Genomic DNA, 26,795 nt, shown 5'->3' with positions numbered 1-26,795 from the left:
TTTTTTTTTTTTTTGTCAGAAAGAATGTTCTGTGGAAATATTTTGCTTTCTATCAAACTCCGAAAAATCACAAACACAACTCCCTAGTTTGTTGCACCGAACAGATTGCTTCAGAGTGAGGCAACTGGGGACTTAACAGATTGAACAGCCAATCTCAAGATCAAGTTTCTTGGCACAATCAGGGATTGCAGGACATCATGGAGCCAAAAACATAGCAGCCTTGGGAAATTTAGCTAGATCTAAGCTTTAAAGACCCTAGAAGGCCTCTCAAGACTTCATTTGCTAAGCATCCTGTTCCACAGCACGTAGCTTCCTGTGCTAATCCTAATTCTGGGGAACCCCCAAGAGCACTCCCACTCATGAATTAGCAGGGTGCCTCTTTTAATTTTGGAGAAAACTTAAGTTAGTCTGTGATCCCTGACAATGTTTTAACAGTTCCTATCATTAAAAGCTTTTTTTTTTTCCATTTATGAGATTGTCTTCAAATCAAAAGAAAGATGTTTTGAAATGTTGAACTAACTCAGAGAATGGAAATTCAGGTTTTATCTAGTTCCTAATCATGATTACTAAAGTCCTTTTCCTTTATGTACCATCCTCTTGCTGCTCTACCAGGACCAATATCGACAGAGAAAAAAGACAAACAGCTCTATCTGAAACACTTTTTTTTTTTTAATGCAAATCCAATGTTTTCAGAAAGAGTAACTGCAAAGGTCAGATGAATTGATCAAAGTTGCCTATGGAACATTGTCTTTCCATGACAGCCTCCAATAAAAACATCTGACTGTTATTTCTGACTTAACTGAAATCATCAAAGCATTATTTCCACTAAATTTGCTCTGTGAAACAAGTGAGAACATGGAGGAAAACAGTCATATCTGTGTGTAATACCCGATGGCAGTGATAGAAGTCCATTTGTATTTTTTTAATTACAGAGCCAAATTCTTTAGTATATCAGAATGATGTTTTACAGAATTTGCATACAAAAGAAATAATCTCTCAGTTGAATATTTAATGGAAAATTAACATTTTAAATCAAAAACCTTTCCCATGCGGTATCTGTCATTAAGTCATTATAAAAATGCATGAAGTCTTCCTGAAATGAGTATGCCAACTGGAAAAGGTGAAAATGGTTGCACTGCTTTTATTATCCAGACTGAAGTCAATGAAAAACCTAAATTAATAACATAAACAGTAAATTATCAATTAGATTATTATTTTTGATAGTAATTAATCCAGCAACATAAGATCTTTTCAAAGTTGTACCTTTTTTATATTTATCTGTCTTTTCTAAATAAAAGCAAATTAGAGTGAAAATTGCAGAAAAGACCTTTACAATGTGATTTTTGGAAAATGTGATCTTAGCAAGAACAATAAAATCAACCCATAAAAATTGAAGATTAGTTCCACTTTTTAATGACTGTCAAATCCAAGCTAGTTTTCAGTTTCAGAACCATTTGGCATTAATGTTCTATGAGAAAAGCTTCAACAAACCTGACCTTTTACTTTAGAATAAGGTAACAAATATGGAAACGATTATAATAATAATAAATGGTCAAATGTACAGAAAGTTTTCACTTGTGCCAAAACAGTATGTATGTGTCAAAATTCCTCCATTAAAAAATCGACTGAGATTTTGGGGGGGGGGAAATCAGATCAGGAAAGAGGCTGAAGAGAGCAATCACAGTAGCAAAATATTCAATAAATATGTAATAGTTTGTTAAAAATAATGCAATGTGAGCTGAACTTGTTTACTGTCTTAGGAGAAAGACCACCTTATAAAGGTCATACAAAATTACGTTTTAATCTTTTGTTTTCCCCTGGGTTAAAAGCTAAAGATATTGACCATTTTGATCCATTGTGTTCCAAGATCTAAAAGATTTTATATTTACACAATCACAAGAGTGGTGGTGATTGGGAAACTTAGCTTTTTATCTTGTTCTGTAACTAAACTGTTTTCACAGGGATTTTTCCCACTCTGCTTTGGTTCTCTGCTGCCTCCAGTGGAGGCTGCACACAGCTGCCTGACTGTAAAGACCGGGAACTATTTTTAAAGCTGCTTATGAATTCCCAGATTCTGATGCTTGTTTTATTCCAATTTGAGCCATGATGCAGCAAAGCTACTGTAAAATCTACTGGTCGGTAAGAGTCCCCAAAGGGATAGCTGCTTTGCAATTGCTTCTGTCCCTTACAATCTGGGCAAAACTCATAGGCTGTGACTACACCAGAAGACAAAAATGAATGCTGCCAGGGACGGTGCCCAGGCACTGGAACTCAGCCACCTACACTGTTAGAGCAATCCCTGGCACATGTTTAGTCTGTGCCAACTCTCCTAATGGATTCCTGTGTACAGTTGGGAAGCTAGGCAGTCCCAGAAGTATTCCTAATGAGTAGTTTGCATAAGGCTACCCTCTCACAGAGCATAAGAAGGATGAACCGAATGGATGTGGCCTGTTCCATGCCAGCTGGTTTATGTGCCAGAGGCTCTAGCAGTGGTCCTGAGCACATTATATTTGCTCCTATAAATGCTGTCTGTGTATGCCAGGTCCTGGATTTCCTGCAGTTAGGCTAGGCTGAGTCGAGATGTTTTCTTCCCTCTAAAAGATAGCAGTCTTCCACACAAGAAGAGACAAAAATCACAAGTTTGGGCTAGCGGACAGTTTCTTACTATCATGTTAAGTGCAGAATCAAGAAAGGCCATGAGTCAAAATCTTAACACTACAGACTGCTCTTTATAGTCCTCTGCTGCTATTGAGTAAACTTTATGCTTTTACCCTAAAAGGTAGCTTTTGCAATATGAAGCTGGTCCTGAGGAGGATAAAGCTGGGGCTGCAGTGCCAGTTTCTGGAAGGACAGAAGCACTGATAATGTCACAGCCACGTGATCTTGCCTACAAGCAGTCTCCAGACTACGATCTTGCTGTACTCGCCTACAAGCAGTCTCTAGACCATGATCTTGCCGATAGGTATGCTTTGTATCTGAAGTGTAAACAGTTGTCCAGCTGACCACCAGAAAGTGATGGAGCCTACCTACTAAATAAGCAGCGTGACTGCCTACTGATTATCCACAGCAGGAAAAAAGTACCGCAAGTTTTTAAAGTGGTAGATACTTGCGCCTAGTATCCAAATGCTGATAATGACTCATACAGGACATCCTTATCTTTATGTAAGATGACATCTATTTTTCAACATTTATTTTTTTAGAAAGTGATACATACATATAGTGAGATGACATTCTCAGACTATACTACCGAAACATGTTATCATTTATCAGCTATGGCTCTATAAAACACATGTAATTCACTTGTCTCTTTGAGCTAAGATCTATGGTTGGGAATGAAAGAGCAAGCTACTCTGCCTTTAAAACAAGTTCTTATACATACTGAAGTCATCCTCATTCCTTTTGTAGCACAGAGAGATCAGAACAGGCCAGAGAAAGCAATGCCTTCTATTGGCTAGTGAGAGAAATTAGCTAGGGATTTCAGTCTTGCTCTTACATGGAAAGACAGCTACTCTACCAGCAGCTATGTAGCTCTAAGGTGAAGAGATAGCAGACAACAATGAACACACATATAGCAGACCCACTGCTGTGTATCAGATACAGATAAAGACAGACCTTCCCCTGAACTGCTTATAGCCTAAAAAAAATAGTTTGGGGGAATGGAATTAGACTTTCAGTTTCTATTAGTTGTTTAAAAGTTAGGAGCCTGATCTTTGTTAGTGACCCTCTATAGTCAATAGTCTACAGTGAATAGAAGCTTGACTTCTCTTTTGTGGCATTTATCTTTACTCTGCAAAGTAAAGGGTCTTCAAAAACCTATACATGGAATAATTTGGAGTAATTTCTATCTCTGGTTTCTTAACCTTGAGATTCCAGGGGATACTTTGGAGACTATGAAAGGTAACTAGACAAAGAGAGACTACTCTCCTAACAATTAAATTTATTCCAGCTTGCTCAGGGGGATTTCCATAGTAGGTTTGCACTGGTGAAGCCCTGCAAGACTGACTGAAGATAATGTTGAATCTGGCTCAATGACTGACTTGTTGGCCAATGCAGAGCTGTCTTTAGACTTGAATTTACAGGTAAAGAATACTATAGCCAGAGATCTGTTTTTTAAACTTTTTACCAAACATCAGGCTGGCCCTGCCTGTAACACTGACATATATCAAGTTCTTCAGTCTTGGTTGCAGGGATGATTTATGGAATTTTAATCTTCTTGGAACTTGGAGCAGGTAAGAGATAGGGAAAGCCCTTAAAATGCTTAATTGGCTTTAATACATCTAACATCTGTTGAAGTTTTTGTTCAGGTTATGTACATTCTCTGGTTGATTTCAGCACTACAGAAATTCTTAATGCCTCATCTCTGCCCTCCCCAGCAGCTGTCACTTCATTCAGCATTGCCTCTGAGAGCTGGAGGCTCTCAGAGACGAGTGAGCCAGGTACATAAATATTATTTTACACTTTTGTACAGTATGTTACATTGAAAACGTACTGTACTGCTTCTTCTATCTAGATTTTAAAAGGAACCATCATAAATATAGATTCCAAAGTAATGCTTACTTGCAAACTTCGCTCACAGAAATGTAGCTAACCTAATAGTGGCCAGAAAGAAAATCTGCTTGTCACTTGCCAGTGTAGATATTCTTGAATCATCAGATAGAATAAAGCTTCCTCTTTAAAGAATTATTGACTTCTATATGGAATAAGAAGCCTAAATTGTAAGTAAGATCTGTTACTGTCAAATCTTCACCTTTATGATGGATGTCATCTACACTTTGGAAGTTGTCATTTCAGTCAACTGATACACACTCAACAAATCCAGTAGAATTACCAGCCCCATGCCATCCCATCATATTTATTTCTAGCATGATTGACATATAACCTGAAGAAGATTAAATACTTCTTTTCTTCTGAGGACTGAAAAGTCTGTTTTTTAAATTAACAGTGCAACTTTTTAGAATTTTTGTAAGCAGCTGTAATGCTTACGGGGAAAAAAATGCATTTCAAAACATTATTTTGAGGTTCTGAGGTCAATAGAGAGCAATACGAGAAGCATTTTTCTAGTCTAGTCATATGAATGTCCATAGGAATTTTCTCCTAACCATACACTCAGTTCATATATTGGTTATGAGCTTGATTTAGACAATCAGCTCTGCTCTGTAATCACTTTAGAAAATGTTGGACTTGCTTTTATTAAATATAAATAGGAACCCTTATGTCTGTTATAATCAGCTAAAACAAGAGCATGCTTGAAACTGTAAGGCTCTTAGCATGAAAATTTCACCAGTCTTATAAGACAGAACCAAGGAAAACACATTTTCTTGTTTTCATGTACACCGTAAAAAAAGGGGGGGGGGGCCATTCTAACATGGCATTAGAGAATGGAATTGCTGAAGTTTAGTAAAATCACTACCCAGAAAACAGTAACTACTCTGTGTTAGTTAACAAAGCTAGAAATTCTGCTTTGGTTTTTGTTCCAAGTTCCTAACGTGGTGCCTCTGTTCTACAATCCATCCAGGGAATGTAGAACAGTTCGTCAGTGAAGTTTGTCCACTCAGTAAAGCATTTGATCTTTTTTTCTTTATGCTTACTTCACAAGATCCTTATTCAGAGAATTAAGATATTTATTTTAAAGATTAGGTATTTTTATTAACATTGTAGATTATTCATAAGATCAATTGCAGAAGAGTCCACTAACTTGACATTCTGTAAGCATAAGCCAAAAAATCACAGTAGGCGTTTTTAAATGAAATCTATCCCTGCAGGACAAACCAAAATATTTATTATACTGTAATATCTCTGTGACTTCCTCATCCAAGACTCTATTGCTTTTTGAGACTAGGGGTCATGAGAAGGTGTGTTCATCTGTCATTTCTGCCAGAAGGCATTCAAACTTACATTTTGTAAAACCTGGAAGCACGCTCTCTTCAGCATCTAGGCTACTAACTCAAGAGTCAGATGCTTCCCAACATCCAGGAAAGAACTCCAAGCACCTGTGAGCTTTAATGGCAAAATAATGTACCTCCAACTTAGAAGCCTCAAGAGTCAGATGAAAGGTGGGTGGAAGTCTAGGGGATCGCAGTTTTGTCCATATATATGCAGAGCAGGAAGTTGGTGCTGTTTAAGTGGTAAGTATTGCATCATCCCAAACCTATCAGCATAAATTTCAATTAACGCCACTGAAGTCAAGGGAGCTACTAAATACATATCTTTGCATAATTCAGTGTAAACAAATCAGAATAGGCCATTACCTCAGGTTCCATATGCATAAAAAGGCAAGTGTTTATTTATCTACTTTATAGCTCAGTTAGTATTTCCATAGTACTTTGAATCTACATCTATATTAGTATATTAAACAGGAGAGTCTGGGCATCAGAATGAAATTGTCTACATTGTTAATTTGTCCTTGGCACGCTTTTGGCCCATGACAACTAACACTTTCCCTAACTCATGCTGCAGTTACCTTGCAGAAGAGATTAATACACAGTTTTGGTAAGTCCACGGTCTTTTGAAGAGGAAGACGACTTCATGAAGCAAATTATTAAACAATTCACTAGACCTTCCATGCCAGATAATGTTCCTTGGGATGTACATCCAACTTACTAGAAAAGATGCAGCCTGACATTCATAGTTGAATAGTGCATAGGTGTGCAGTGCATAGTTGAAATGCAGGCTATTCCTTTCTTACAGTATGGTGATTAAAAGTCATACTTAACTTATCCTTGCAAGCTACAGAAAAATCTGTTCAGGTATGTTGCTGACTTCCCATTCATTCTGCAATTATATCTGCCTGTTTCCAAAGAGATTTATGTGGAAGAAGTATTACTTATAACTATTTGTAGTAGGAGAAGTAAATAGTAAATTGTCAGATTGCATAGTATCTGTCCAGTTTTCCCTCTTTGCTAGCTCCAGCCTGTGACCCTGTCTCATAGCTGGAGTGTCACTATTTGGTATGACTAACTTGCAACTACAACCATACCACGGTTATGTCATGCAAAGTACCATTCTTACTGATGAACTATTGTTTCATTTTTTTTCCCCAAGTCTCAATATTGGAAACAAATCCCGAAGCCAAGGAGAAACTAGTTTTCTGGACTCCTTTCAAAATTATTCTTGCTCAATCTTGCCTCTGGATGTCTTTCTTAATCATACTGTATTGTGTATTGTATCTACATATTTAAAATAATAAAATAGTATCTGCAGAAAACAGAATGCAACATACAAAAAGTGAACACAGAACATTGTGAAATCATCTTTTCCTTTTTCTTTTTCCGTTTGCTCGGAAGGACCTGTAAATCTAGTCATGAAAACTTACTCCGCGACAGGCCGACGGTGATTTACAGCCCTCTGTGAGCAGCTGTAACGCTCTTCAACCGGCAGAAGGCGAAGCTCCTTCGAGACGCACGTGGCGAGGCGGCTCCTGGCTCTGACAGACGACCGCGGCACGGCGCGGGCCGGGGGGAGGGGATTACCTTCACAGCCGCAGCCGTTAACGGTCGCCTCCGCGCGCCGCCGCCGTTAACGGTCGCCTCCGCGCGCTTCCCGCGCCCGTGCCCAGCGGCGACACGGGGTTCGCGTCGGCGGGCAAAGCCCCCGAGGGGGAGCTCGGATGGGTCGCCGCCGCCTCCTTCCCCCCCCGCGCTGGGTCCGCGCCGCTTCCCTCGGCTCGGCCTCGCCAGGGCTCAGTTTCGCCAGCTGCCGCTGCGGGTCACTGTTGCTGCTGCCTGAAGAGGACGCCGCCGCGCTCTACCTGACCACCAGCGCAGGGCAGGAGAGGCAGCGCTTTCTCAGTTACCGATCTCACTGCGTGGGAGCGGACGTTATCAGCTGGATGCCTCCTTCCCGGCGAGTTCACCTCCCGTCCCCTCAACCGTTCGCCTCCCACTCCGACCCCGTCTTCTTTTGGGGGTTGGAAAGTACTCTCACTGCTCGATCCAACTTTATATTTGCCTTTTTAGCTGCCAAGGGAGAGGTTTATACACACAATCAAAGTAAATAGAAAAGCTCAGTTGGATCATGTTTCACCGTGTTTCACTTCAGCTCCAGAAATTCTAAGGGGCTTAATAGGGAAACGGAGGGGAACAGTATTTGGGTTGAAAATCTGCGGTTGGGCGGGAGGTGTTGAGTCTTGCAGGATGGCTCCCACTTACGGGGAAACATAATGCTACGTGTTTTCGGGAGGCTTTCGCCTCCTCTCCTTCCATCGCCGTCGCTCCCACGTCCCCCGTGGTAATCCCCCTTAATTCGGCTTGTCACCGTTTTCCGACAGAGCTGATAGGAGCCCTCAGCGCTCCGCTGCCCGTGGCACTGCCGTCTGCCGCTTCGCCCGCCTCCCCCCACCCCAGCCGGCTCTACTGGGAGCGTTTCCAGGCAGTGCCGCGCTGAGAGCCCAGGAAGCCGCCTCGCCACGCGGGACTGCCCTTGCCAAGAATCAGCGAGAAAGGCGACACGCCCGCCTCTTCCACCCGGACCCTACTCCAGCCACCTCGCTGCGGGCTTCCCGGTCGGGAGGAGCAGAAAATAGCCTCCCCCTTCCCCAGCCGCTCGCCCCCGCCCCAACGCCTCCCCTTCCCCGCCGCAGCCAGACCCGAAGTTCCTGGTAAACACGCGGCTTCCCCGTCCGCCCCCGCGACGCGGCCCCCAGCGAGTGACGGCAGGGAGTGCGGCGGCTGCGGCCCCGGGCCGGGGACCCGCCTGACGGCGAGCCGCGCCAAGGGCCATGAATATTTCAGAGGCTTCTCAGCGCGTTTCTAATTAAAGGCTCGGGCTAGGCGCTCCCCCCCCCTTCCCATCTTCCCGCCGCCCCCTCCCACTCCGCGCGCACACTTGGGACCGTCTCCTTACGTCGGAGAGCGGAGAAGGAGTGACTGAGCCCTGCCCGGGAGAGCCGCGCCAAGGGGAGGGACGGGGGGGACCGGGGCGGGAGGGAAGGGAGGGCTTGTGCGGCAGCGACGCTCCCGAGGTTGCCAAGTGGACTTTTATTGTTTTCCACCCACTTCCAAGTCGATACTATCTGCCGTCTCATGTCCATCCTATAACCTATATAAGCGGCTGCGCTGGGGCTGGAGGAGATGGAGTAGTTTGTGGATACGGCGAGAGCACCAGGACGGGAGGGGGGCGGCCCAGCCGGGGAAAACTTGGACTCCTCGCCGCTCGCGGGCTGCTGCTGCCCGGGCAGAGTCGCGGGAGCGGCTCCCGCGGTAAAGACGCCTCGGATCGGGGGACGCAGAGGCAGGTAAAAAAGCCGGGAAGGGCCGGCGACCTCCCTTCTCCCTGCCCCTCTCCGCAGCGCACCCGCCCGGCCCGGCGCGGCGCGGGGCAGCGGCGCGGCCCGGCCACGCGAGTGACAGCCCGCGGGCCGGCGGCGGCGCGGCACGGGGCGCCCACGTGCGCGGGGACGCAGCGGGGCGCGCCGCTCGGCTCGGCTCGGGCTCGCCGCTGCGCCGGCGGCGGCGCCGTGGCTGCCCGCGCTCTTGCCCCGCGCTGGCGAAGAGAGAGGGGAGCAGGGCTCCAGGGGCGCACGCAGCGTGGGCAGCCAGGAGCGAGGCGTGCCGCTGCCATGCCCCCGCGCGAAGCAGCGCACCTCCTGCCAGGGCGACATGCCGTGGCGGGGCGCAGGGCCACGGCGGCCGCTCCGGCGAAAACTTCGCGCGAAGTCGCCCCGGCGGCCCGCGCCCCTGGGCTGCGCTGCGCGCCGCTGCCCGGCGCGGGGGTCCCGCCTCCGCGGCGGCGCGCCCGGGCAGCGCGGCCCCCGAGGGCGCGGCGGGGGCGCGGCGCGGCGGCGGCGGCTGCGCTGCCCGCCCGGGGGGACCCCGCCGCTGCGCGGGCGCCCGCCTTACGTAACGTGCGGAGCGGAGCCCGCGCTGCTCTCCGGTAGTCGCTCCACTTTCACCCCCTTGAGCCTCTCCACCTCCAGCCCACCCCCGATTTTTCTCTTTCAGGGAAGTAGGAGGCCTCCCACAGCAGCGGATCCTTCCTTTTCATCTGGTCCTTCACCCTTCAGGTCAGATTGCAATGAGTGGACTGAGGTCTCCTGGGTTGCTGGGGCTGGTGCTGCTAATGCTCTCAGCAGGATATTGCAAAGAGAAAACTGACTCCACAGATTTGAAGGACAGGCAAAGTCTCTTAAATCTGATCATGGAGATCATTCAGGAACTGAAAAGGTACCATTTGGAGAAGGACAGCGGGGTACAGTACTTCTCCAAGCACGACTACACCTTAGATCGAAGGGAAGTGGCAGACTATGAGGGATACCAGGATGAGCAGAGAGCTGGTAAGTTGCAATCCATGATTTAGGGGATCTTTTGCTTTCTATACTGCCTTGGAGAATCAGAAATGACATCAGATTGCTAGTTTTATATCAAGCATTCATCACTCAGAATAACTGCAGTTGCCTCTGTATGAAAAACTCATAGAGGCTGCAACGTCAGGATAGCAAAACTCCATTCATGCTTCAGAAACTCTTACTCTCTGGACAGTGTACTCAACTGAAAGTCAGACCTCTTGTGTATGGGCTTTGAATGTACAATATTAATACAGTGTACAATACAGAATACAGAATGTACAATATTAAACAGTGAAATAGGCTGAGAACAGAGAAATCAGGGATGAAAAGGTTTTTCCTCCTGGAAGCTTACCCTTTTTTTTTAAATGCGCCTGTTTTAAGTCTTTCCTGGAAATGACCCTCTCAGTAATTCCTCTGCAGGACTACGCTATGCTCTTCTAGTGTTCACATTTAGAAGTCTTTCCTGCAGTTCAGCCTTATTAAACTTTTCACCTCTACTTATCAGTCCTTTTTGTACTCTGGTGCTAGCATCCTTGAAATACTGGGGAACTGAAACAGAGTACTGCACTGTCACTCTTCATGCCACAAATATTTCGAATCATTCCTTCAGTCGTCATTCTACTCGTTTGAATTGCTTTTCTATAACCTCCAGCGAAAGCCCAGGTTTCTGGTGAGATAATATTTGAAATTGTATAGAGCAGTCCAGAAACAGTCATACCAAGCGCCATGATGAAGGGTAGTCAAAGTTCTGTTTCATGATGTACTTCTGTGCATCCATCTGAAAGCTGGTTTGACTTCTGCTGCTGCCATGTCTAATTTACTGTTTGGTGTCACTCCCAAACCCCATCAGTGTTACTGCTGCTCAGCTTACACCTGCTGCTGGAAATGACTTTTTGAATATTTTCCAGCAGATGTCTATTCATTTTTTCCCAAACTGGCTTTGATTTTGCTATTTTGATATTTGTGTGTCCATTTTTTTTTGATCTCACAAAGCTTCTTTCTACATTTTCTTCAATATCACTCATCTTCAAAAATCAGAATGATCAGCAGTTGTTGGTGATTGTCACTAAAATGTTACTTCCCTATCTGGATGATTAATGAATGTATAAAAGACGACAAATTTGCTCTACTTAAGATCAGCACACTGGGAAGATTTTGTCTGATAAATGTCAAAAAGTTAAGAGGGCAGATTGGCAGCGAACGCTAACCTATACAATTCTGAAGACTTAACTTGGAATTTGGGCAGAGTTGGCTATCCTGCATTTATATGTTGTCGTGAAACATCTGGCTTTTGATGATACATTTGTTTATGTGAATATAAAACCACTTGAGATTAGTTGGTACTGCTATCATTGACTCCTAAACAGGATTTTTCATTCTGTTGTTATAACACAGTTATTACCAGTAACTCTAAAAAGGTTCCTTTTCAGAGGACTCTACTGTTTCTAGACCTTCATTTCAGTTTAGGCATTACTTTTCCAGCGAGTCTGTCCCATGGGAAAAGCCTGAGTGAAGCATGTGAGTTTTTATTGCTCTTCATGACATAATTAGGTCAAATATGATAAGGTCAATTTTACTTACACTCACTAAAGTTAGAAGTAAATGAAGAATGACTTTCAAGAAGTGTCTAACCTCACAAGTCAATCAGATCTGGATGGAAATGTTCCGTGTTTTAGATCTGATAAGAGGTGCCAAGGGAATGAAAAAGGCTGCTAAGGCATTTATGGTCAAATAAATAAAGCACCATGTAGTGTATCATACACAATCATCACTAAGCTATCAGTGTAGAGTTTGTAATTGAGAGCAATCAAAGATAGCTGTAAATCAGGAAGACACAAGCAAAGGTTAGGGCTAAAATGGATTTCAGTAAACCAGTTTCATTTTGCCATCTGCTGAACACAAAACCCAAAGTGGTAAACCACAAACATAGGCAGCCAGAAGAGAGCAATTTGCTTGGGATCATTTCCTGTGAATTTTATTTACTGCTAGCAGAAAAAAGATAGATTCCTGTAAGTAGATCAATCCAGTTTCATGATTACAGCCGGATAGTACAAACACACTTCTGACAAAAATAGTGGATACATTTACATAAGAGAATCAGAAGAGACGCCAAGAAACCAAACTTAAATGCATCTTTGGATCTTTACTGTTAGTGAAATATGCCATTTCTGAGCAACTGTGAACTAAATTTTCTTTAAGAATTTAAATTTAGATTGGGTGATAATGCAAACCATAAAGAACTAAAATCCGACTCTTAGTTGTCAACAGCATTAATGACTGCACACCGAACACATGTGTGTTTCATCATCACAGTGCTCTGCAGTACACTTTACAGTGGCTCCATTTGTAAAACCAAAGCTTGCAGTTTGGTCCACTGTACACAAATGATGGGGGTTTTTTTGTCTGTCAAGATGTAGCAGTGGTGTTTGCTCATCTGAATTTATTCCCTTTTCTTTCATACTATACTTGGCAAACATAGTTCCAGTGTAGCCCAGTGAATATTCTTTTTTTCTGTCCAACAGAAATAGTTCCCAGAGATTTGAGGATGAAAGACAAGTTTTTAAAGCATTTAACAGGTATGTTTAATTTTGCATTTGTATCCATTATTTCATCTACAAACTGTAGGCTGCACTGTCCTTACAATATCTTCTGTGAGCTGTGCTGATTAATATTATTTTTCTTTATGTTTCAGGTCCTCTCTACTTTAGCCCAAAATGTAGTAAACACTTTCATCGACTTTATCACAATACAAGGGATTGCACCATCCCAGCATGTAAGTGCCAAAAGCTAAGATTAACTTTGATAAAACAGCAGAAATACCCTAAATATGGGTCTTTGTGGGATACCAGATTTGTGATACTATGCTAGACTGTTTCTTGCAGTGAAGTCTGGGGTGCTCTGAAAGATGCTAACTGAGCTTTACAGAATGCTTGCTGGGATAGTGTTACTGGTTGCAAAAGTGGGAACATGACTTCAATACAAATACACTGTGTGGAGTAACTGTAAACACTGCTTTCTTAGATACCTATGGATGGGTTTGTTCGGTTCCAGATCAAAAGGTGTTTAATTTTGCATAGGAACATACAGCTCCTTTACCAAACCTCTCATATTTAGGCAGACTCAAAATAGAATCAGAAAAGCAGATAGGACTACTTCCTTCTTAATTAATTATCTTATATAGAACGTATCTTACAGACATTTTATATTTTGGCGAGTCAGTTTGTCAGTGATCTTCCCTGTAAATCTTTGCAACCTTTGTCTTCAGTGAAATACATAAGTGTAACTTACTAAAGCCTAATAAACAAATCAATTGATGTACACAAATTACAGTATCTCAGCAACGCTGGCAGCATAGAAAATTTTAAAAAATCAGAAATTGACAGTCATCAGTTGGTAGATATGACTCCAGGTTAACAGAGAGGCAGACCTGTTGAGTAAGAAGATGCTATTTTAGTACAGCCTTTTTAGAATGGAAGAGCACTTTATTTTACTTGTCTAAGGTCAACCAGTTGGGTCAGTAACAGAGCTGGGAATAGAATCAAGAGTTTCAGATTCCAAGTTTCAAGTATTAATAAATATTTCAGCCCAATATATTTTAAAGGCATATCTGTTAAGAATTGCAGGCTTCCTCTTTGTACAGATTCGGATTAGGACCATTTTGGAAAGATACCAGGCTACTTACAATTGATGAAGAATTATAAATAATGTCTAACCAGGTCATGTCCAGTTTACATTGATTATGAGGATGGTTGTTAACTAGTCTGTTTTAGACAAATACATGATAATGTTACTTCTTCCATAAGGTCACATCACAAACATTATTTGACTCAGCACTAACTAGTACCTTCAGCTTTGAAGCTAAAGACTAGGTGGCCTGAAAGTCTGAATTAGCCTTTTCCTCCTGACAAGTGAAATATCCACTAACGTAATGTTTTCTGGATAATGGAACATAACCTGTATAAATGGCAATTATAGCATATCTAAGTTGTGAGTTAGGGATTGTTGACATTGAATCTCTAGGAAACATCAAATGTAGTTACTCATTAAATAATACTAAGAAAAAATTGCTATCAGTCACTATGTTAGATTTGCTAGCATCTTCTTAAAGCAAATTTCTTGTAAGAACATGAAGTAAACAGCCTCTTGTAATTCTTCATGCACAGTATCATGTTACTTTTGATAATATTCTGATTTTAGGTTAATACTTTCCTATTCAGTCTATGTAGTCACTGAAAGGCAAATCAACAAAGAAAAAAGTGCCCATGGTGCTGCAACAAATTGGTAACTAGTAGAAAAGTATTTTGTGGGCCTACTTTCTAGTGCTTTGTGTAGCATGGTAGCATTGACATATGGACACTAACTTAGTCTGTGGTCTGTCCATGGCCAGCTTTTTCACATAATTTGCTTACAGTTTGCCATGTACAAGGGAAAAAAAAAAAAAAAACACACACACACACACATCTTGATGAATTTTTTTTAGCTTTGCGTCAATTCTGTTCATCACAGCTCCTTATTACGAACGCATCAAAAAGCAGAAGGTGCCTAACATCAGAATTACTAACAATAGGAGTACTGTGGAAAAAAAATAATTTTAAGATCAAACTTAATACAGTTATGAATGAGTTTATATGATATGGCTCCTTACTGTAGCTAGGGGCTGGACTTAATGGTCCTGTGATTATATAGAGAACATCAAAAGAATAGGTGAAATCATTCTACATTGGTAATAAGGGAATATATATATTCTGTTTCTATCAACTAGAGACCTTATTCATCTAATATATCAATTCTTCCAAGACAAAAATATATTAGAAAGCTGCATTATTTTTTAATTATGTTGTTAGGCCTATTCACTAAAGACTGAATTTTAAAGATGAGTGAGCAGTACATTTTCTTCCACTAATGTGGAAGTACTGTAGTTACATGCTTAGATCCCACGTTTGAGTACAGGCACAGATACATAAATTTTCATGCATACATGCATTTCGACAGCCTCTATACATGTTCATGTTATTTATCTATAGATATTAAGTACGTACAAATCACATGTATGTAGTTGTATGTACCAGTTAGACAAGGCTCACACTTATGTAACTCTTGCACATTAAATTTCCAGGTCTGAGAATCAGATTTCTATACCATTGCAAACTAAGTTGTTGGTTAAAGTTTATTATGACAATAATTTGCACACCTTTAACAATTTTGATTTTTAAAAGCAAAACTGGTTACTTTAGAAATGTTTATTTATGGTGTTTTTTCATGACAGACTATAAGAGATGTGCCAGGCTTCTTACTCGGTTGGCAGTAAGCCCAGTGTGCATGGAAGGATAAGGTAAGCTTTTTGATAGTGGAAGTAGCATTCCACAGCATAGTAAAACTGTGGATTTTGCTCTTCAAACATGAAAATTTGTGGGAGTGTAGTAACAGTCACTTTTTGGCTAAGGTATTCTTCTTTCGGAGTACTTGGCATAAGTGTCTTAATCTGGCAAAATATTGGCCATAAATAAAGGATACCCCCCACCAGAGGCATTTATATAAAAATACATGTGCATCAGCTGTGAATTATTCATAGCAGTATGTAGTTAGAAGATAGTGAATTTGTTGTTACAGAACAAAGCACAACAGCTGTAGCTGACTGAGTTGACTTAGTATACAATTGCGCCTGTTGGCAATAGAAGCCTTTTTATGTGTGCAGCTGTAGATTTATGGTGTACATTTTAATATGAATTAGTATATACATAACTGTACACATGAAAACTTTATACATGCAGTTTAGTTACAGGTGCTTTTATAATAATTCAATTAAAATATATTAATACTATTGATAAACTAGCTTTATGTCACTCAGATTTCTTGGGATTTCTGCTTTGTTCATCTTTTATGTCAATCGGTTATATCCTTCTCTTTAACCTAGTTATACCTCTTAAATTCCTAAAAATGCTTTGATAATTCAGTAGTGCACCAAAACCCAAAAAAGTACTTTCAAACTATCTATACTTCTACAGAATTGACACATAAGAACACAAAAGGACTAATGTCCTTCTCAAACTTTTCCTGAGACAAAAATGTGACCTCTGACAAAGAGATAAATAATAACCCATAGAGATTTGTCCATAACAAATGCTGTCAAACCGATATGTTTCAACTCTATGACAAAATAATGTATCTTGTGAGAAGAGTCAGTGAAGAAAAGCAGTAAATACTATGCACCTCATTTTATTTTTTAAAGTTCACACACTGCTTTGCATAGCATTCTCACAAGTAAGCTAGGGAAATGCATTCAGGATAAACATAAAAATGGTTGGAAAAAGATTTCAAGTTATTAGTGCTTCACAGCAAATTGGGAGAATGTTTTGAGCAGAGTCACACAGAGATCTGTTATGGGTCTGACATTGTTCAATGTGATCATCGATAACTTGGGTGACAGAAGAGATTATATACTTTATGAATGACAGGGATGTAAGAGAGGCAAACATAAGAGTACAATATTGGAATTGAATACTGATATTAAAAATAATCTTGGATAACTAGTGTAAAAATAGGATGCAATTTAAGGGAAAGAGCAGAATTCTGCAGTCATGTAGGAATAACTGCAGCAGGAATAACTGCAGCAATATAGGGCAAGTTGTGATTGTCTAGATGGGTAGAAGTTCTATACAAAATGTGCAGGTTGAAGTGGATCACAAAATAAGCATAAATTAATCACATCACACTTGGAAAAAAGGCAGATAACATACTGGAATGTATAAGCATAAATACCTGAAACAACCTTTTCACTATTACTGGTAATATCTCCACTGAAATACTATATTCAATTAAGAGTATCACACTTGAAGAAAGATGGGTGCTTCTTGGTCCAAAGGAGAGCAACACAGATAATCAAAGATCTAGAAAAAATTTTAAAAACATTAAAGGAATTGGAGTTACTTAGTTTGAAGAAAAGAAGTCTGAGGGAAAGCATGATGGAGCTATTCAATTTCATAAAAAGTAACTAGAAACTATCCCCTATATTCAGTGTAGATAAAGATGAGGTAATATATTTAAATCTGCAGCAAAAGAGGATTTCAGCTAGACATTAGGAAAGACTTGTAATGGCAAGGACAGAGATACATATTAAATCATAAGATATAATTTTACTTCCTGATTTTATGCTGAGTTCCACATTTTTTAAAGTATTTTTCCACCTGACTTCCAATCTGTTTTCATTTTCACATAAAGAAAGCAGTATACAATAAACTATCTCAGCTTCAACACAGATGGTTTTTAAGGTTCAATCATTTGATGTTACTTGACACCTTAATCTCAAACATGCAGCCACAGAGAGGAATCTTTTATCCATACTTTGTGTGTTCAGGGATGGAATCATGGGAGCAATTGTATATAGCACTAAAATAAATAAAACTTAGCAGATACTGAAATCAAATGATTTAGCTAGGAGAAATTCCAGGGATTCAACCTTTCAATTGCAAGATCCGTAAAGCAAGGAAGAGATGAGCTATTATCTTTCATATTCACCTGCAAAAGGTAGGTGAATAGTGTTATTACCAATGCTAATAATAAGCAGATATGTCAGACTAGGGAATTATTTTCTTCTTTCCCTTATAAAGTTCATGCATCCTATTATGAAAACACAAACTCATATTATGAAAGAACAGAAAAGAGTAGTTCTATTCTCAAGCTGTCAGTCAGCTGTCAGTTAAAAAAGAAATCCCTATCTTGTTTAACATTTACTTTGCTCAGATAAAAGGCATGTTTGAAGGGGAGTAACATTCCACTTCTGTTATCTTCCACAGACTTGAATGAGTAATAGTACCATTACTCCTGACTGACCTGCATTAATAGAAAGAAAGCCTATTCTCCACCACAGATACCTTGAGATCCGTGGGTGTCCCTATAAAACTATGCCTTTCCTCTTCAGAGCTTTTCCACCTCATCAATTCACTTTGTGTGGGTAAAGCATCTCTCACAAAAAAGTATAATGCAGCCGTATTTGTTTTCATCTTTTCATGGACTGAGCTACAGAGAAATGGGTTCCTTTTTGTATTTTTCCACTTACCAATACTTTTGCTCCACAGAGTAGATAATTATCATTAATCCAGACTTCAAGTGTTTTCAAGAAATTTCAAAATTTGAACATAGTACATTTATACATAGCTAGACAAGATTTCAAAGCAGTGCTTTTTTCTTAAGATAGTTTTCTAATGCAAGAATAGTTATCTGTAGCCTGAAAGCATATAGACATTTCCAGTCTCTTAGTATTAATTCTAAAGCTCAGACTAACTCCTCAGTCTTAGATAACAAAATAATTACATGACATTACTCCACAAAAGTTGAAGTTGACATATAGTGCATTATTTTATAATTATTTATAACTAAAATTGTAGTCTATTTGTAGTTTAATGACTAAGTTTATATTAATTATAACGAGAAAGTACATTTTAGAAAATCTTTCTGAACTTTGAGATGTTTCATATTCTTGCTATTTAAGAGTTTCCATGGGAAAAACCCAGAAGATTTGTGCTTTTTTCTTACTTATCATTTAAGTGTTGAATTATTGCCCAAGAAATAGGGTATTTAAAAATAATGAATTATAAATGTGTTTATGTGCTTTAATTTAACAAAACTCTTGAGCCTATGCTTCTTCTAAGATCAAGCTAAATACACTACCGAACTGGAGCCTCAATACTAAAAAAAGAATAAAAATTTAAGTCATACTTGAGATTTATTGCATATTTTTTCTTCAAAATATATCCGCAGAGATAAGGTTCAGAATAAGTATCTTGACAGTTACTTTTATATTCCGATATTTAGACATACTCATTTTTATATTTAAGCATGTTTTTGACAGTTAAGGTGATATGCTAGACCAATCAGTGATCTGATCCAATATGCAAACTCACGTATTCTAACCTAATAACATTCTTAATTGTCCATGCTTATGCTTTTATCAAGATTTTATATATATATATGTATATATAAAATTCCTATTTTGCTCACTAGCTGAAAAATAATTTCATTGTAGGCTCATGACTGGGCTATAGATGAATTAATGCTTTTGATCCTTTGACAAGCCAATAGTTAGCTTTTGCGTATTTTTAAAATCCACAGAAAACTGTCCATATTTAAAGATCAGTTTTGAAAGAAAAATACTAGATTCGGGCTTGTTTTGGACTTAAAATGTGTTTTGGATTATCGTAGTTTTAAAGCACACAAAAAATGTTGAAACTCAATGCTAAAATCAAACAAGATAGGAAAACAGGAATTAGACATCTTTTACTGTCATAGTACATAACCGATTTGTGTGTGTATGCGTGTGCACACACACGCTATCTTCTTAAACAAAGATGAGTATTCACTGCCAAGCCAGTGCAGTTTAGCCAGATGATTACAGTTCTTAAACTCAGCTTAGTTTTTCCTACTCAAATCTACAAAATCTTCAAAAGTAGGAATTAATTTACAACTGTGAAAAGGTTTCACCACACCCTGAAAGAGGATATACTCCCTTCTGTTCCTAACTCAGCTACAGGTTTTACATTAAAAAAAAAAAAAATCATTAGAGATAATAGCCAAAATTTTCATTAGTTAAGGTATGTTCGTGTCCTCCTATCAAGTCAAGGTTCTCTCTACAAGCCCATGATTGATATCCACTGCTCATGGAAACAAGGTTTCATAAGCAGCACTTGGTTGGCAGATCAACAAGATAGTTCAGTCAGGGATGTGTGTAACACAAATTTAAACCTTATGGGATCAAAAGTTAAGTTTTCTTCAGAGATGAGTCACCTATTTTACAATGCATCTGTGGGACATTCACTTTCTAATTTATCCTACACATATCTGACTGGGCTCCATCATGTGGTTCCTTTACAGAACATTCACATTTTGCCACACACAAAGATGTAAGCAATGCGAGGGCTCTTACTGCCCCTTCACTTGTTCAGACTACATTAGGGAAACCGGAGCAGCATCTCTTTACTACCACATCGCTCATGGTTCTTTCTTCATGGGCAATTCCAAGTTGGGTTCCCCACTAGTCATCAGCGCCATCTCTAACATTTTTTATTCTCTAACACCTTTTCCTTCTTGCGTTCACATGCTTATGCCAGAGTTCTCTCCCCTACACTCCTTTGTTCTTTCAGCTTCATTTTTCTCCAGTTCCTCCAAAGTTCTCCTTATCCATGCAGATATATCCAACAAACATTATATTGTCCGTATGTACATCAATTAAAAAAAATGTCAGGGGCATCGTTCCTGAAGTCTTCACCTATAGTTCAGTTACGATATTAGCAATATGACAGTGAACTTGGAGAAGAAATTCTGGCCTCCTTGACAGCATTTGTCAAAATTGCTTTGGCTTTCGGCAGATCGAAATTTTACCGTTTCTATTTGAAAACTGGAGGTGTTGCTGTTGGTGCTCTCCCTTTTCCATCACTTGTAAATTGTTTGTTAAAGACCAGCGATTGCACAAATCATTCTTCAAAAATTCTTTGTAGTGTACATAGTAGCTCAAGGAGTAAGGACTGCAATATCATGTGTGAAAGCTTGTAGCTTTTCCACTGTAGTTTTATTTATCTCTGCTTTGAAGATTTCTTTTAATTACTTTGCTGACAATGTACTTACCTTTATGAATTTCATACCTGTGTTGTAGATAGTTACTTCAAATGAACAAGGAGACTAGCAATACCATATTCTATATTTATTATCAAACCATCCTTAAGCAAAAATAGTATCTGGGCTCTTGTTTAAGCTTTGCTACACACATTTTCTCATAATGGAACAACATCCCTTAACTGATCTCTTTCTTACACAGTTTCTTGTTCAAAGTAACACTGAATGGACTCAATGTCAGCCACTTCCATTTCAGAAAACAAGCGAAGGTTGAATTAAGATGTGGGGTTTGCATATTATTCAGTGAAAACTGACATTTGTTTCTAGAAAGTATAGCCTTATCCATCATATACAACTCCCAGGATATAGTCCATCATCTCTGCTTGGTTACAAAAAGTAGTTCCTAAAGTACCTGATTTAGACTTTATAATAGCCATTGCTTCAAACTGGATATGTAAGTAACTCATTCCAAGTTACTGGTGTGGCATAATCCAGCTTTGTTAATAGGCATTTTTGAGTACCACAATTTTACTTATTAGAGGATCTCTGTGGATTGCACCAGATAAAACATTAACAGCTTCACTGTGTCCAGTATGTTGATCTCAGAAGTCTGCTCAAAAATGAGCACTGAATCAATCTAGGCAGTCACAGCTGAGGAAAGAAAAGGAAAGAAATTTTGCTACAGAATTTTACTGGCACAGTATTAATGGTTATATTGACATTTAAAACATTAAACTCTCTTCTACAGGACAGGTCTTTCCCAATGCTTATGTCTATTATCACTCACAGATAACAACTAGAACCAAATCTGGAAAACTGTAGTATGCCTTCACAATAGCTTTCATCTGTGCTTTTTAAAATAAAAACAATTTTAAGGTTGTGAGGTTTTAACCATCATTGCTGGGGTTTTTTTCACATTAGAAAGGAAAACTTAGAAAACCAGAATGGGAGAAAGGGCTTGTATGGCTGCCAATATTCTCAATAAGATACTGCAATCAACTAGTATTCTTACTGCAGATCCTGAATGTTGTGTGTTATCCTTCAGCTAAGCTGCAGTCTTATTTTCCTAGATTTGATGTATGTGGCACAGACTATGTGAAAACGTGAAATAAAGAATACTGCAACAGCAGTGTTTAATGCTACAACTATTGGGCCTTTCCACGGGATTCTGAAAAGGCAGAGGATTTAGGAAACTGCAACTTACCTGAGCACTGAGAACCAAAGATCCACCACTTGTGATCAATGTTCATACAAAAGCAGATACAGATGAAATAACAAAGGAGTGTTCTATGCATGAACATGACCATTCCCAGTTTTTCAAGCTCAGCGAGCTGTATATTTTCATTAGTAATGAAAAAAATTATTAAATTCTGTGTATAACTTGTCAGCTGTACCAAATACTGTGATCAGCATATTAGTTTATAAACATCACTTTTCAGCTTAAATAGAGCACAGTATGGATATATACACAGAAAATAAGCTAGATGAAAAAGCAAGATGGAAAGAACTTAGGCCAGTATCTCCTTTAGTGAAAGAAGTTTTTTTTTTAAAAAAAAAAAAAAAAGGAAAAGAAAAAAGCATTTGTCCTATCTGCAAAGCCAGAACAAATCTAAACTACATTAAGCCTTTCTGTTATTCTGTTACATTATTACATTTTTCTAATGCTTTTATAAAAATTACAAAATTAAATACATGTTTAAATAGAACACTATTGACACTATGAATACTACTAACAAGTAGTTCTGTATGGACCAATAGCTTGATTTCCAATGGATTATATCGTGGCTGACTTTGCACTCAAATCATTCTATTACAAATTACACTTCGGCAGAAGAAAAAAATCAGGGAACTTCAGAATATCAGAAAATTCACACTGATCGTGGGAGAAAGGGAAATGCATGTGTTCGAACAAACAATATAGAAGTTTTAAGCTTAGAAAATGACATAATCAGAGGATCTACTGCTTTGTATCTGCCATGTGGACTGTTTGGTATCCATGATACCAGAGTATGATACCATATGCTACCGTGAGGAAAAAAAAATCCCTTTGAATGTGTTCTCTTGAAAGCACACTCTCTCTCATGCGCAGTTTCTGTCGTCTAATGAGAATAGAGTTTGTGCTACATATTTTTCTTTCAATTAGGGCATTAACAGGCTGTCATCTTTACCCAGTTTCATTTGTTTCTAAGACTTGAAGCATTTGATACTCATCTGTCTGGAAAATGAGGTGGTGGGAAGTGTGGTTAACAAACTCAGAAGTTACTGGATAGAGGACAGACTTCTAAATACATACACAAACATATATAGATAATTACATTTTTTCAGAGAAGTAGGCTTATAAAAGGTGTAGGGAAAAAAGCATTGAAGGCAACCTTCATCACTCAACCACTTAGGAATTAACCTTTTTAACTATTAGAAAGTACCTATTTAACATGACCTGGAAGTCTATGCTTTCATATCACTGATTTTTATACCAGTCATAGAAATGGCTTTGATTTGATTCCAAGAAACTACCCTGGGCAGAGTTAATAGAACTGGCAGCAAATTCAACCATTGCTGCTATTCAACTTGTGTTGCTTCACTATTTGCAAGTCCCATGGGTAAGATTTCTATTACTGAATCTCAGAAAGTTGCTTTTATTTGCTTCTTGTTTATGAGTCCAAGTTTCTTCACTGATAGGACCAACAAAACACTGAATCCTTCTAAATCTTTCAAATTTGACCTTGACAGATTTACATTACTGGACATTATATCAGCTTCTTCTTGATATAAAGCCATTAAGACAGAAATTCCTTGCTGTTTATTCATGCTTTGATCTCTGCTGCAGTTATACAAAGATGCTAAACTGATCTGCAAATACACTGAATTGGTAAAACTCCAGTTTTCCAAATCTTCTCTACCTATAATGAAACACCACAAAGAAGGAGGATTCCCAAAACTTCAACTTATATACTAATTTAGTAGTCAGGCTGATATGAAGTGAACTAAATCAGAAATGTGCTTTTAGATCCTTACAAAATTAAATTCTCCAGTTTTATTTACTTACTATTTTCAATATGATAAATGCATTTTAAACACTTGTATGCAAGTATGAAAATTATGAAAAGCAACTTTCTTCTTTCTTTTAATCCAACAGATGTTATTACCATGAAAAGAAACACCAAGAACCAAGAGAAGTGCCTTGGAAACCAACAGGGAAATAGAACTTATTACCTTTATAACATATTCCATTGTGAACAAGAGATTTATTTTTGCAGATTGACAGACTACTTCCCATAATTCTTTTAACATGCGTTTTGTATGCTGTCAACAGTTTGCAGAATGACATTCTTTACAGTAGTGTAACTGCCAGTAGTACTTAATGCTCCATACTTAAAAAACACACTCTACAACTGATGTACAATGCTGCCAAAATTACATAAACACGAACACTTCACTGAGAAAATTGATGTTCTGTTGCTTAATTCTGAGGTTTTAAGGAATGTTTGTTTGTATATCTAGAACTATTAAAGATCTGCTCCACAGTAGTTGTGGTCACTTGATATCCTTCATGTTATGCAATTTTTTAAAAGTTTGGTTAAAACAGACTTGCATTGGGGTCACATTGTACCCTAGGAGTACAAATTGCATGACAAAGAAACGTTATTCCAAGTAAACATATTTTTGGGGACAGTGGAGCATGGATTTTGTACACACACTAAAGCTGCCATTAATCTACTTTATATAATAAATGTATAAAACATTCCAGCTAACGTGCAATATGTAAATACTGTAAATAACAAACATAAGTAATAAAGTGTTTGGTATTAAGTTATCCTCAGTGCATTTTCTTTTCACCCCTCGGACTCCAGAATTTGATGAAATGGAAGCTGTTCTCAGGTACTCACTGTAATTTATCCACACTTAAACCTTTTGCCAATGAGTGTTTCCTTGGATTAATGGGGGGAGGGAGGCAGGGGGAGTACACTCCCCTCAGAGAATTCCAGTAGCTTGGACACTCTCTTTGGATTTGTGTGTACAGTCAGATCTGTGTGTTCCAATCTCAAGAAGTGTCCAGACTACAGGGCTGCCCCAACTCTTACAGATTCCTAAATTAGATTTTTTTTCCTGGCCAAACTTTGTCAGAAATTCTGCAGTCTATTCATGATACTGTAAAGTGATATAACCAGTATGTATCCAACAAAATATTGTAGTACCGTAACTTTTGAGTAAGTCTTTGCTGACTCCTCAGGAAGCTTTGATATGATTTTCTTTAAATGATATGCCTTTCTTCCTTAAATCAGATATTCAATCCAGTTGTTATAATAAAGTGGCTCAAACTGGGGGGGGGGGGGGGGGGGGGAGTATGATACATGTCCTGTGGTAACGATCTTTTTCTAAATACTACCATTAAGCTTCCACTTTATCCTCAATTACATCCACAAAATGTAAAAACAAAACAAAACGCTGCCCTGAGAAATAGGTAGGCTGAGATTCTTGAAATTCACACTAAAAACCCCATCAGCATCCATTTGTCTTAAAAAAAAATAAAGGAAAAATGACAGAAGTACTGCCATCATTTAGGCAGTACTGAAGTTTCATTTCTCATTGGCAATAATAACATGTACACTGAAAAACATGTAGTTAAGAGAAGTACTCCTACACAATTCACTTAGCTGCTCGTCTGCAGTAAACATGGGGGAGGAACTCTGTGCTTCTCTGTAGTTTCACTGATTGAAATCAGATCAGAATTTAATATGGGAGTTTATATTGTAAAATGAAAGTAGTAATATATCTAATGGCTTAAAAAATGAATATAAAGAACTTAATTCTATGCAAGCTTTTTCCAGATTTGGCAAAGTCAGCATACTTTGATAGAAGATACAACTATACTATATAAAGGTTTGCTTATTTAGCCCTAGATATGGGTTCATTACCTTAACTGAAAGAGAAAAAAAAAGAGCAAATTCTACTTTATTTTTTTTTTAAAGAAAAAACCTGTAAAAGCTTAATCATCTTTGTGATTTGTGCATTATGTTTACTGTTTTTCTTGTAACCTAAATCATGGTACCATGCAACTGTCCTTACTCTGAAGACTATCCTGCTTCTGTATTCTCATTATTTTATAGTCTTTCTACATGCAGTGTAGCTCTTCCAGCTCAAATGCACGAATCTGCTTCAAAAAACAAAACAAATCCATCCCCCAAACCCAAAAGCAAACAGAGATAAAAATAATAATAATAAAACCCCAGCTTTTTCCTGCTACCATAGCCAGTGAATCATTTAGCCAATATATTACTTGCTGAAAACAAGTTAGCTCAAGCCTGACCCTTCGAATTTAACATCGAACTAAGTTTTGACTTAGTATCAGCTTGGAATAAAACTTTTTTTTTTTTTTTTTTTTTTTCTGTTTTTTCTCCTTTCTGTTACCCCAGCAGTGCAAAGATAAATATTTACAGCTTTTAAATCCTGGCTTTCAAATATACAAAACCATAGGTTCAACTCCTACTCAGGCATGATTGTGAAAGCACAAACCATCATGTTCTCAGCCTTCTGAGTTATTTTACTTCTAATAGAATATTTGAGATGCTAGTACTCTACTGCTTCTGAGGTAGTGCATAAAACCACATCTAATATGGTTTGTGCCTAACTGCTCATTATTTTCACTCATTTATTTTGTTAAAGCATTCATAACAGAAATGGAAATTTTTTTTTCTTCTTCAAATTCAATGTTTCATCTGATCTGAAATATATATTCCTTGTCTTAGGTAAGAAAGTCTTTCATTTTGATTTGGTTTAACTCCCAAATTAATCCCTGAAGTGAAACAGCCTAAAAGAATTTTTAACCTAAAAATTCTTAACTTGATCTTCAAAAAAAATCAAAATTGCTGGTAATACAAATTATACATAAAGATACTTGTTTCTGTAC

The 26,795-nt window shown here is 38.9% G+C and overlaps 1 protein-coding gene across 1 annotated transcript; it reads left to right on the top strand.

Annotated features, from left to right (window-relative positions):
* Positions 1 to 8,935: 8,935 nt before the first annotated feature.
* ALKAL2 (ALK and LTK ligand 2) lies at positions 8,936 to 24,666 on the top strand. The gene is made up of 6 exons (XM_062572981.1): positions 8,936 to 9,232; positions 9,939 to 10,270; positions 12,805 to 12,858; positions 12,975 to 13,055; positions 15,549 to 15,614; positions 24,024 to 24,666. Exons 2-5 carry the CDS (start codon positions 10,012 to 10,014, stop codon positions 15,611 to 15,613), a joined length of 459 nt encoding a protein of 152 aa, XP_062428965.1. The 5' UTR covers positions 8,936 to 9,232; positions 9,939 to 10,011; the 3' UTR covers position 15,614; positions 24,024 to 24,666.
* The last annotated feature ends 2,129 nt before the right edge of the window (positions 24,667 to 26,795 follow it).

Source organism: Rhea pennata, chromosome 3 (assembly GCF_028389875.1).
Source record: "Rhea pennata isolate bPtePen1 chromosome 3, bPtePen1.pri, whole genome shotgun sequence".
In the NCBI taxonomy this organism is placed as follows: domain Eukaryota; kingdom Metazoa; phylum Chordata; class Aves; order Rheiformes; family Rheidae; genus Rhea; species Rhea pennata.
This window is presented reverse-complemented; position numbering and strand designations above follow the sequence as displayed.